General features: G+C 40.1%; 3 protein-coding genes across 3 annotated transcripts; 1 reads left to right on the top strand and 2 right to left on the bottom strand.

The window, feature by feature from the left end:
* Positions 1-2,181: 2,181 nt before the first annotated feature.
* Positions 2,182-3,111, top strand: LOC308370407 (olfactory receptor 10J1-like; the record flags this gene model as incomplete). Its single annotated transcript, XM_080845059.1, has 2 exons — positions 2,182-2,914; positions 3,104-3,111. The coding sequence occupies 2 exons, from the start codon at positions 2,182-2,184 to the stop codon at positions 3,109-3,111; spliced, it is 741 nt and encodes a 246-aa protein (XP_080701185.1).
* A 1,771-nt stretch (positions 3,112-4,882) lies between these two features.
* Positions 4,883-6,942, bottom strand: LOC308370408 (olfactory receptor 6N2-like; the record flags this gene model as incomplete). The annotated part of the gene is made up of 2 exons (XM_080845060.1): positions 4,883-4,894; positions 6,151-6,942. 2 exons carry the CDS (start codon positions 6,940-6,942, stop codon positions 4,883-4,885), a joined length of 804 nt encoding a protein of 267 aa, XP_080701186.1.
* Positions 6,943-10,471: 3,529 nt separating this feature from the next.
* On the bottom strand, positions 10,472-13,313 carry LOC308370409 (olfactory receptor 1-like; the record flags this gene model as incomplete). The annotated part of the gene is made up of 2 exons (XM_080845061.1): positions 10,472-10,615; positions 12,516-13,313. The coding sequence occupies 2 exons, from the start codon at positions 13,311-13,313 to the stop codon at positions 10,472-10,474; spliced, it is 942 nt and encodes a 313-aa protein (XP_080701187.1).

Genomic DNA, 13,313 nt, shown 5'->3' on the forward strand with positions numbered 1-13,313 from the left:
CGCTTGTAAACATTCCACATTTGATTTAAACTGACCAAGATCCCCCATGGATAGAGAAGCCGGGCTTTAGCCAAAATCAGGTTTATGCCATCATGTAAACGTACTGATAGAGAACAGGAGAGAGATAAAAAGAAAGAGACAGAGTTTAGTGTGAGACTGTGAAGATGATAAGAACATAAAAAGAGAATTAGATAAAGAAAGATAAAAAGACATTATGAGTGGTTGCTAGGGTGATTAAGGGTGTTGCTAAGATAATTGAAGTCGTTGCTATGCTGGTTGCTAGGGTAGTCATGTTGGTTGCTATGGTGCTTGCTTGGTTGGCATTATGGTAGTGGTTGCTAGGATGTTGCTAGGGAAACTATTGTGTTTGCCAGGTTGGTGCTAGGCCCTAGAGGACACTATTTAAAAGGTTATTTTCAAAAAATTCTTATGGAGGAGCATGCCCCCAGACCCCCTAGTTTTGCTAGGTCACAGGAAAAATAATAGGTTTTATGTAGGGGCTTATCCCACCCCCAAAAGTGGAAACCTAGATCCGTGTGGCTCTTTGAAATGGTGTTGGGTTTTGTTGTGGCTCCTTGAGCTGGACTGGTTAGCCACCCCTGTGCTAGGGTATTAACCCTAGAGAGTTATCCCACCTCAAATCTCTTCCCTTACCCTAAACAGGGTTCATACCCGATCTCAAAGCTTATACTTACCCGTGTTTGTATTCCAAAAGGGATCCCCCACCCATTACTTGAGGTATTCTGATTAGAGTAGATTGTGGTGGGCTGGTATCGACAGATAGATATAGGAATGCATGCAAGAGGCCCCTGATTACCGGAGCAGAGAATGTAACATAATTTCCCAGAACAGAATTGGCTACATCAGTTTTTTTAATAAATACATTTCAACATGCAATGCAAGTTAAAAATGCCAACCTAGGGATATGATATAGCTTTCCCTCCAGTATTAAATAAGTCATGTAAGCTAAACCATACAAATACTGGTTTCAAAAGTTGGTTGGTTTGGGTAAGTTAAAGCCGTATTAGGCAAATCCTTTTTGCTCCTGAGCTCCTTCTGTAGCTCACTTTTACACCACTGTCGGAAATACTAATCCTGCTTTGAGACCCCCCATTGGACAGTGTACATGTGTATTTGTTGACAAGCTGAAGGATATGAAACCGGGAAACACAACGGCAGAAGCCAAAGAAACATGTAGGCTGACAAGGTAGAGTAATATTAAAAGATCTTACACAAATAGGACTGTGCAGTCCAACAGAGAGAACGCTAGCTCAGCAGCTACCTTGCTCGGTTACTGGTTTGGTCTCTTGCTCGGTTTCTCTCTCTTTTCTCTTCCTATACTCCGACAAAGTTTTCCTCGGTTTCTTCGTGGAATCTGACATGATGACCATACAGAGAATCCTGCGCTAGCTTCCTCTTTTAGCTAGTGCATGGGTCTAGCTGTTGTTGCGTGAGGTGGTGTTATAAAGCATTACATCGTTCTCACAGTTCACCGTGTACCCCAAAGTTACATAGTGCAGCACATGCGCACCAGGCATACTGTGCCACCATTCTCTGTATTACAAGTCAGTGTAGCACCAAAATGATTGGCTACATTTTTTAAGTATTTCTATTGCATTATTATTTTGTATAATGGTATATCTCTTTATGACGTCACCAATGAACAAGTCTACAGGGCATTGATATTGCATCATTTCCCTCCATCATGGTACTCCTGGTACACATAAAGGTGTCCATTACAAACAAGATGCAGATAGAAAGGAGCTGAAGACGGAGGATGAGAAGCCATGTCTGTCACAAACAGTGATGTTGTCTGTGCTGTCTATGGCTTCATAAATGCAGGACCGTCAACAAGACAACAGTTACAAGAGGCTATTGAAAGGTTGGTAATCTAGTAACTGCAATGTATGATGTAAGATGAGGAAATAAAATAACTTTAGTGTTCTTAATTTGACTCATTATACTGCCTTCATGGAGAACTTCAGCTTCAGTCATATTGAATGCAGTATTCTGCATTAAAACAGTTGCATAATGTGATTTTCTAGAATTCCGCTGGCAAAAACTGATTATGATTATAATACCCATCTCACAATTTCAAGGGTTTCTCCCCTACAGGCATGATCTGCAGTGATGAATGGATCATCTTACAGTGGGACTTTGATTTTGACACCCTATGAGGACATGGGTTCCGCGAAAAATGTATTTTTTATTGTTGTTTTCTTAACTTACCTTGCCTCGTTAATAGCCAATGTTTCAATGATGTGTTTGATTTACTTTGACACTTCTCTACATAAGCCAATGTACATATTTCTATTTAGCTTACTTGTAAATGGGCTGGTTGGGAGTGCAGCTGTTTGGCCTAAGGTTATGGTCATCCTCTTGACTGGTGATAACACAATCTCAATTGCAGGGTGCCTTTTTCAAACATTTCTCGTAATAGCGTACGGTGCTTGCACCTTTACAATACTAACAGTAATGGCTTATGACAGGTTCCTCTCCATCTTTAACCCTCTGCAGTACCACACCATCATGACCCCACAGAAAATCAGGCAGTTGTTGTTATCAGCAAGCTTTACGCCTGCCGTTCTGATACTCAGCCACATATGTCTGACTTCACAGATACCCCTGTGCAAACACAAGATTCAGAGAATATTTTGTGATAATTTATCATTTCATGCTTTATCATGTTTTGAAACCATTCAAGGTCTGGTGAGCAACCTTTATGGCGTATGTCTGTTCGTCGGCTTTGGAGTTGTCCCTTTATTCCTTGTTTTTCTGTCATATTATAAAATTATAGTGTTAAGCCTAAAAGCCTCTGGAAATGCGAGAAAGAAAGCCTTTGAAACATGCACTCCACATTTGATTATTTTTATCAATTTTTCATTCGCCTCATTCTTCTCTGTCATTTACATACGTTTGAATCCTCATTCAGAACACATGTTTCTATCTATATTTTACAATCTTTTCCCTCCACTGTTGCACCCACTTGTTTATGGTCTAAAAAACAGGGAGACAAGACAAAGTCTGGCAAAAATCAGGAGGAGGGTCGTTTTTGCTCTGTCTGAATGTCAGAACACTTCCACATTTTAATATTGTTGTGTAGATGGCTGAGTCACATGAGACAAAAGTATGATTTTGTGAAATACATATAGTGTGTGTTGGAGTCACAGCATCTTCACAGGGCCTCATTGTACATCACGTTCTCTGCACCTGGAAAATGTACTGTAGGTTCTGGTGTTTTTGCTTGGCATTTCGGCATATTATCATTAACTGTCCTGTTTTAATAATATTATGTCGCTCACAATGTACTATACTCAAGCTTCATTCATCTACAGCACTTTAAATGGTATTCATAGCAAGCCTGGTTTGGCATTTGCCATATGAGGCCAATGATCACCATGAGTCACTGCTTATTTAAGGATATGTATATATATATAGAGAGAGAGAGGGTAGGACTGTAATCAAATGAGATTATTTATCCTCTATGTCTGTAGGCCTTTTCTGCTCTCTAGATCTCACTGAGTTCTGGCCTGGGCTAATAACAGAGCAAGTTTATCTACTGTATGTCACACAGTGATAAACCACAGAGACAGTGTAATGTTTCACTGAATTTCAAGAGCATTTAACATGATCTTCAATCGTGCTACAGCTCAAAACAACTATCACAAAAATGATTCTGCGGCGTTATAGAAATCACATGGCCTACTGCTCATCAGATCAGCATGTACTGTACGTACATGGAGTAAAACTAACAGGGCACGTTCTGAAAAGATTGCCATATATAAATGATGATAAAATGAAATGCACGTACAAACGACAACAAAAAGACCTTTGGAAAAGGTTAAATCTCTCTATCAAAGTACCCTGGTTTGTCACCACCATGTAGTTTGATATTGTGTCCATATTTACAAAAAAAAGTGTTTTACAGTAAAGGTTTATTTCCATCGGACAATACACTCACAAACTAAATTCCTCACCCCACTCTTACAAACCAATGTCAGTTGTCTGCAACTAGTACATTGGATGTCTGAAAGTCTACCAGTTTCTGGCGTATAGTTTCAGGAGTAGTGGCGCTTACACCTCTGCACAAACTTAAACCCACCATGTTGTTCGAAGAGCATGTACAACAACATACAAGATGGGCACGATATAGTCTGATAGAAGGTCTAAGGTTAGCACAATAATACATGGTGCATTCAACATGAAATCCTATTGGGCCTATTGTTATGTTATTATCAAATTTGCTATTATCACGCATCTTCTACGACTTTAAAAATGAAATCACTGTGGGTTAGTGTTCTGACTGAGGAAAGCCTCATCATGTAGCCAGACTATGTTAGTTGGAAGATATAAGTAGGCCTTAAGTCTCTGTGCTTCCTCTCAAGGGAATATACAAGCTGTCCCTTTCTTCTGGAAATAAAACCTTCACTCATTTCAAGTCTGGAAATATCTTCTTTATTATACCTGGAACAGTTTTTCCAACTTTAATGAACAACAAGAATATAACTCATACCAATTAACAAATTATTTCAAACCTACCCATTTAATAAACATATCTTTATATTTAACATTCACATACATTATATTTTACATAAACATATATTATACATGTACTTTGTATTATATATATACAATAGCATTTCAAAACGACCCAATTTATAAACAAATATTAACATTTTACACTTCCATACATTGATATACTGTGTATGTGCCTGGTGAGCCTGGCATGGTGATTGGTAACTGTGTGGCAGAACAGTACTTTGTGCTTGACAAAAAAAAAAAAACGATTGTCCTTGTTAAGTACTTCAGGTCCACTTTGCTGGTTAGTAGATACTCAGGATCTGTATGCCTCGTGAGTGCTGTCCCCCTTGGAACCTTAGCTCTATTTCCTGTACTGAGGAATGAGAGGTGTGCAAACTGTGTCCACACTTTTGTATATTCTTTAGTTTGCCTTTTTTCATTTGATTTATCCATTTGCAAGTATCTTCTGAGTTTTTGGACTGTAACCTGTTTCCTTTGGACTATCTGCTGTGTGTTCGTTTTCCTGCTGTTAGGAAACGATGTTTCAACAATAAAGAAACCAAACAACACTACTCTGCAATTGGATCCTCATTAGTCCACTGTGCTTAGTGCTGGTTCCCCATGTCCAGCAATTCGGGTTCAATCCTCGAGTAAGCCCTGGCATTTTCAAATGTGAATACTGAGAGTCCCTTTGAGGCATCTTATATAAATTCCAGTTTTTATTGCTTAACATTTTAGAACTGTTGGATTTATTGATACATTTTCTGTCATCAAATATATGATATGTCTTTTTATATTTATAAATAAATACCTTTATATAAAAATACATGTTTTTTAACAAAAGTTATTTACAAATAAACTGGAATAACCACTTTAGTTAATTTATTACTTCATTTTTTTTTCAAATAAAAAACACCACTTAAAACAGCCAGTATTTTTATCACAGTATCACAGCTGTGTCACAGTATCCATCACAGCTGTAGAATGTGTTCTTTCCCACTGTAAATACTCCATTTAGACTGGTTTCGTACATAACATCAAATGTATATGAATGTCATCCTTATCTACTTGTATGATACAAAAAATCAGATGAAGGCAAAAGCATACAATAACTGCATATCGAACACAGTGTCATGTTTTCACTAGCTTCACTTTTAAAAGAACCATTACAACTTGCACTGAGGACCAAGAGGCATGTCTGTGGAAATGAACAGACTTCATTCTGCTATAAGTCAGTATGGCTCTGGTGTAGCCATGCATTCAAAAACTATCCAGAAGCAATGTTAATTTGAACACTGTCAGAACACACAGAACAACAAGTCTCTGTGGCACATTTCACTCCTGGTTTGGCAATGGTTTGGTGCAGGGCGGGAAACAGCTCTGAAAACGTTGTGTTTCTTTTTTTTTTCATGGCTGACTTACAAGCTCAGTAAAACACAGCTATGAAAACACAAAAACAGTTGATTTCTTAGGTTGTGTCAGACAACCAGTGACTACAGACCCAGATCTCAGCATTTTTGAAAGGCTTTTTCTTATGTCCTGATTTTTCAAACCATATATAATGGGGTGAAATAGTGGAGGTACAAGAATGAAATGGGATGATAAAAATATATTAACCTCTATTGGTACATAGTGAGTTATGCGATTGTAAATGACAGCAAACAACAAAGACAAGGAAAAATTCAGAAAAACAAGTAAATGAGGAGTACATGTGGCAAAGGCTTTTTTTCGCGCATCTGCTGATAACTTTGAACTCAACACAAAGATTTTTAGATACGACAGTAGGATCAGTAGTATCGGGAGCATGATTATGAAAACAACATTACATATACCATAGAGATTGGTCACAAGAGTGTGAATGCTCTGACTACAGCCCAGATTAGACACAGATAAATTATCACAGAATATTTTATGAATGCTGTACCGGCACAGAGGGATCCCAGATGTCAGGCATATCTGACCCAACACCAGTCCGACAGGGAGGAGGTTAGCCACAACCAAGAGCACCCTCACCTTGTGTGGGGTCATTATGGTGTGGTAAAGCAGAGGCTGGAAAATGGACACATATCTGTCATAAGCCATGACGGTTAGCATACTGTAAATACAACCTCCATAGGAAGTGATGAAAAAAGTCTGAACAAGGCAGGCTTCATATGAGGCTGAGTGAATATCAGTCACAAGGTGGCCCATGACCTTTGGCCAAGCTGCTGTGCTACCAATCAAACCATGAAATATTAAGCAAAACAAAAATATGTACATTGGTTTATGGAGCGACCTGTCCACATAAATTAAAATCATGAGGGCAGTGCTGGCTACTACAGAGGCCAGATAAATGAAGAATAGGATGGCAAAGATTACATCTTTGGCTGGGCCAATCTCTTTATAAGCTGTGAAAGTAAAAATGACGGATGATCCATTCATTGTAGTTGGTCTGTCCTAAAAGATACACTGCACACAATTCAATGAATAAAGCAATACATTCACTGTTAATAAGCAGTTCATAGGAAATTATACATGAACTGTTCTGTATAATTAAATAGATATTGACATAGAAAATATAATAAAAGAGACATTCACCTTTTCACATGTTTAAATTCAAAAGATATTGTTCTTACAATAAACGTCCATAGATTGATTTAGGCAGATGACAAAGTGTGTGTCACATACATTCACATAGTTCTAAAAAGAAATAGTACTGTGACATGAAACCATAATGCATTGTAGAATTATTATATTGTAATGAATTTACAGAGATTTGCCAAGACAGGAGGATTTTCTTCCTTCTCTCACAAAACCCTTACTTACAGTAAGACACAACAGCACCATCTGCAACCCCAGCTTGAGCCGTTGAATAAATAGAATTACTGGCTTGGGCAACCATGCCCTTCCTGTTCTCCTTCAAACGTCAGTGCCATGCCCTATTTATACTTGTTCAACTTGTTGTTTTTTTTTTTTTTTTCAAGGTATCCAAGATGACCTAAGGGTGTTCTTCTGGGCCCAAACCCCTAGAGAGTTGTCCTTGGAATTTTGATTTGTCCCATTGTTCATGGACACAATGAGGCAAAACATATCTTCCGCGATATAGACGGCAAAGCTGAACTACATGAAGTTTCAGTCATCAGAATTATAAGAAAACACCTTAGAGGCTTAGTAGCTCATATTGTGATAGGCCTTGCTTGTAAATAACAGTGGACTTTATGGGTAAAAAGTGGGGAGAGGAGTGTGTGTGTGTGTGTGTGTGTGTGTGTGTGTGTGTGTGTGTGTGTGTGTGTGTGTGTGTGTATGTGTGTGTGTGTGTGTGTGTGTGTGTGTGTGTGTGTGCGTGCGTGCGTGTGTATGTGTGTATATGTGTGTGTTTGTGTTTGCATGTTTGTTGGGTTGGGGATGTAATGTTGTGTCTTGGTGTGAATTTGCCATGCCATGGGACAGGTTGTTATTGATATTATATGGAATAAGCTTTAAGTCCAGACAGACTCTTGGTATTTTACAGCATAAGCTTTGAGTCCAGACAGACTCTTTGTGTGTCAAAGAAAAAGCCATCCAGAAGCAGAGCCAGAACACATCCAACATCTGGAACAGTTTCTCTCTTGAGGTATTGGGTCCTCTGACTTATGCAGCATCGATCTTGGCAGTGCTGCTGTTACATTTAGAAGCCAACAGGATGTAGACACAATGTTTGACAGCCACTGGATTTTTGAGGATATCTTGCTGCATTGTGCATATTATAATTTCAATATAAGATAGTACAACTGATCTTAGTTTTTGTAGAGATATATTCTCAATATATTGATAATACTCAAAACTACCACATCTGCAGCACGCTTCCACTCTAGTATAGGATTAATCTGAGGTAGTTCAGTAAAGGATGGTCAGTAAAAACGTGCTGATGATGCAAAACTGATAATGGTTTGAAAATGGTGGTATGGGCAGTATATGCTTTTTTTTGCACCATGGTGCTGAAACAAACAGTTTGTTGCAAGGACTTTTTTTGTCCGCCTGTGTCCGAATGCACCTGAGGAGATTGAATTTAGCTGGCTGTGGTAATACATCTGCTTGTGTGCAGAGCTTGGCTGAAGCATGGCTTCTCAGCTTGGAATGAGGTGGGGGAAGCAAGCCGTAATGGCTGCTTGGCCCAGTGAGAGTCACATGACTGTGCTAACGCCATATCCAGAGCGTTTGTAGGTAGCCGGCGAACTGAGGAGCCTGACCACACAGGTGCTGCTGTTTTGTATGGACTGACAACGGTTGTATGACATTGCACCCTCATTAACTTGAATAAACTCAGAACGCCCATTATGTCGAAAAAGATTGATACCGTTAGTGCTGTGCATGCCTGTCTGATTTATTTCTGCTGAACTGGGTTTTCTTTTTCTTTGTTTGCCATTTTCTTTCCCATTGTCTTGGAACTGTGGCCTTGTACCATCTGCTTGTTGCCAACTCTGCAATGGTGGAATGCCTGTCTTTTGTATTTTTTGTTTGCATGTGATTGTGGATAAGGCTGGTGGTGCTGTAGCTTGTCCTGGTGCATGTTTGTGTTTGTCCTTGTCTGTGCTTCTATTGTTGTCTATGAGTGATTCATTGTTAATCATCGTAGTAGTATGTTTAATTTTTTGTCTTTCACAATTCAGACTGGGATGTCGGCATCCTCCAACCACTTAATAGAAAAGTGGTCGAGAGCGAGGAGACCTTCTAGCCCATTGGGTGGTTTAAATATTGGGCATTCCTGAAGGAGGTGTGGGATAGTTAACAGGGCATCACACTCACAATGGTCATTTTCACAAGTGCCAACCATCTTGAGAAAGGACTGAGTCCAGGCCTTGCGGCTTAGGTGGTGGCTGCTTGGCTCTGTGGATGGGGACTCGATGAAGGTGTGCAGAGTGGTGTGTGAGCTTTTCCATTCTCCCTGCCATTTCTGCTCCACCCAAGAGGTGGAGTGGAGCAGAAATGGCAGGGAGAATGGAAAAGCTCACACCTGGTAGTCACGCCGGATGCTAGCAGGTGGGATTCCCGAGACTACGGAAAGCATTTCCTTTGGGGTGGGTTTCAGGGTGCCTGAGATGAGACGCATGGCATCATTAAGGACCACAACGACAGCCCTGGTGTGAGTGTTGTGGGCCCAGACCTCGGCAGCATATCAGCTGGGTTGGTCATGAAGTTTGCCCCCCAGTTCACTCCGGTGAGCTTCCTGAATATGTTGACACGTTTGGAGGTTTTCTCGGCCACTTTCTTGAGGTGGGGACCAAACGTCAGACTGCGGCCCAGTGTTACTCCGAGGTATACAGGTTGTGGGTCGAATCTCAGCCTTTTGCTCTCCATCTTTACTTCCAGCTCCTTTTTTGCAAGTCAGTTGGCCAGGTGGTAGATCGAGCAAACCGTTTTAGGCTTGCTCAATTCCAGGTGCCAGGGGGTGAGGTAGCTATAGAGGGTGGAAATGTCTGTTTTCAGGATAGGTTGGATCTACTCATATGTTTCGGCTGCATAGCCGATAGCACTGTCATCCGCATACAGGTACTTGCTTGATGTTATGGGAGGGTAGTCTGCTATATAGACATTAAAGAGGATGGGGGCCAGTGGAGCCCTGGGGTAGGCCGTTTCTGAGTTGCCGTTTCCTGCAGTGCGCGCCGCTCGGGGTCACCACATAGAAGGATTGGTTCTGAAGAATGAGCATGATGAACTTTACCAGCTTCACATCGGGTACGGTTTGGATCGGCTTAAGGTAGAGGCCGCGGTGCCACACGGTGTCATATGCGGCTGTCAGGTCAATATAAACCACTCCAAAACTTTGATGTCGTTGACAAGGCAGGCTATTTGGTCCATAGTTGATCTACCTTTGCAGAAACCTGCCTGTTCACAGGGTAGGTGTGCTTCAACAGTATTGTTGATGCGTGTCAGGATAATCCTCTCCATCAGTTTGTATGTGATGCAGAGTAGCGAGATTGTTCTGTAGCTTTTAGGGTTTCTTGGGTTTGAGGTCAGCCACCACTTTAGCCTGCCCAGACAGCGGGGATGTAGAGGGTGTCCGGGCAGTTTGAAAGAAACTGGCGTAGCCAGTCGAGAGCATGGAGACCCATGTGGCAGAGGAACTCTGTGTGGACTAGATTGATGCCAGGGGCTTTACCATTTATCAGTCACAGGATGGCATCCATCAGCTCTTCCAGAGTTACTGGGCCCAAGAGATCACATTGAGCAGGTTGGTGGGTGGGTCTCTTTGATCTCCTTGTTGACTTCATGGGTATGTGACGTTGATTAATGTCTATGATTGACTGCTGGTATCTCCTGGTGCAATAATGTTTTTATTTGCATTCCTTTGGCAGGTGCTGGGTGCTTCCAGAGGGAGGCTAGGCACCAGGTGGTGGGCCCTGTCACTGTATGCGGGTGTATCGAGCTGGTCAGTGTGCTGTGTTCTGCTGTGTGTGTGCAGTGTGCCATGTTTTGATGTGTGCACAGTGTGCTGTGTTTTGCTTGCCGTGGAATAGTTCAACTTACAACCACTTCCTCGAGTGTGTTCATGTGAGAGTGGTGTGGAACCCAAAGCACGCTGTCTTGTAGTCTTACTCCCTCAGGTAAGCCCTACCTAGCACTGCCTATACTCCAGCCTAGGTATATCCAATGTTTCCCTGTTTTAGCCTAACTGGCATAAATAATATTCAGTAAATACATTTTTGTATTTTGCTTACTTGTGAGGCTTGTTTTCAGGTTATATTCACGATCAACCTCTCTGACTCCCACTCCCTATCAATAAACATTTCTGAACTATAATTCACGTCTGTCACCTTGTGCATTTGAACCTGTTTCGGCCTTTGTGGCTAATGGAAATTACTTTAAGGTATTCTTGGGGCTTACTGGTATAAAGTTTCCCTGGGTAGGACATTGGACTATAAATTAGGGTACAACCATCTTCCCCTCTCTACTGCCCTCACTACCCAAGCATCAAAAATTATCACATGGTATTTATAGTCTTACTGTTACAATGAATTCAGGACTTTTAATGTATCCTGGTCCAAAGTAAACCCTCTTTGAGGGAAGTGTGATTATGGTGTTTTGAATGGCACAAGAATGGTATGGTTGACCAATGGAGCATCAACATACAGCAGACATGACAATATTCAATATTCTTATTATTAATTAGATAAATAAGTGAGCGCTTTTTATTTGACATTCAATGCTGTCTACACACATACACGTACATCAGTGATACACACATACATATGATACTACCGTTACTTTTTTTTTTATTATTATTCAGTGTATTTACTTCAGTACGTATTAAAGATGCTTATACATTTCAGTCCGATGGAGCAGAGACTGTAATATGTACATAACCAAGAATGTTAGTGGCACTGTCTGAAAAAGCTTATACATTGTACCCTAGAGTTAGTTGATTAACATAACATTTGAATGTACAGTATCTCTCATTAATCAGTCAATCTCCTAACTATCCAGATAAATACAATTGGGTTGTACAATGGGTTGAGGAAGAATGCATTGCAAATGAAATTCGGTCACTGGACAGTATTGGCAATCATGTGATATGGCTGAGAGGGATTGCAATTGCAAACTCTATGCTAAATTCAATATGTTTAAACATCTTGAATATGTGAAATGTGAAAAGTATGTTGCATGAAAAAAAAAATGGGTTTTTCAATCAATAGGCAAAATAAATAAATCTGGTTTAAATTGACTTTTTCTATTAAATTTCACCACGTCAGAGAATTTCAGGGAAATAGATGATCAACATTCAAACTTTTTTTCAGTTTGAAACAAAAACAACAGGCTAGGCTTTTTGCATTCTATTTATATCGAGTCTTAAGTTGTTTTTAGGGATTATGGTCATTATTACATTTACTTTCATCAGTTGTTACTACCCCTCCCCTCATATATTTCAAAATACATTCCCGAATATCCTTGGTTTTGATCCCATAAATAATGGGATGTAGAAGAGCTGGAATTAGACTAAATTGAAAGCCGAAAAATATCTGAACATTTGTTGATACATTGCGTGTGAACTGGTTATAAATAATTGTAAAAAGAACAACCAAAGTAAAATTTATAAAAATGATAAGGTGAGGAGCACAAGTGGAAATGACTTTACGTTGTGAATCTTTAGAGGCCTTTATGCTTACGGCAATGATTCTGATGTATGAAAATAGCACAAAAAACACAATAAAAACAGCTGAGATTACAAACACAGTAACACCATACAGTGTACTCATTCGATGCCATTGACTTGATAAACATGACAGTTTAGAAACTGAAATATTTTCACAATATAACCTAGGAATAGTGTTACTGCATAAAGGCACTCGTGATGTCAGACATAGCTGACCAGACACAGAGAATATGGGAATAAGGTTGCTCACGGCCAACAACTGTTTCACTTTCTGTGGTGTCATTATTGTATGATACCGCAAAGGGTTGATTATAGAGACATAACGGTCGTAGGCCATCACAGTTAGAATAGAATAAGTACCAGTAGCATAAACACTTACTATAAACACCTGACACAAACACCCCTCATAGGAACTTGTCTGAGTGTCAGACAGAAGGTTTTGTAGCACTTTGGGCCAATCTGCAGTGCTTTCAATAAGCCCAATGGAAATCAGATTAAACAGGAATATGAACATAGGCTGATGAAGGCTGGACTCCCAGATAATCAACAGCATGAGGGAGGCATTTACAAACACTGAGGCGATGTACACTGATAGAATAAAGGTGAAATATACATACTTGTCGCTACCTACTGATTTATAGATAGTAAAGACCACAGTGACATCAAAGGCAGAATGATTCAT

Source organism: Sprattus sprattus (assembly GCF_963457725.1).
Source record: "Sprattus sprattus genome assembly, chromosome: 9".
Lineage (NCBI taxonomy): Eukaryota > Metazoa > Chordata > Actinopteri > Clupeiformes > Clupeidae > Sprattus > Sprattus sprattus.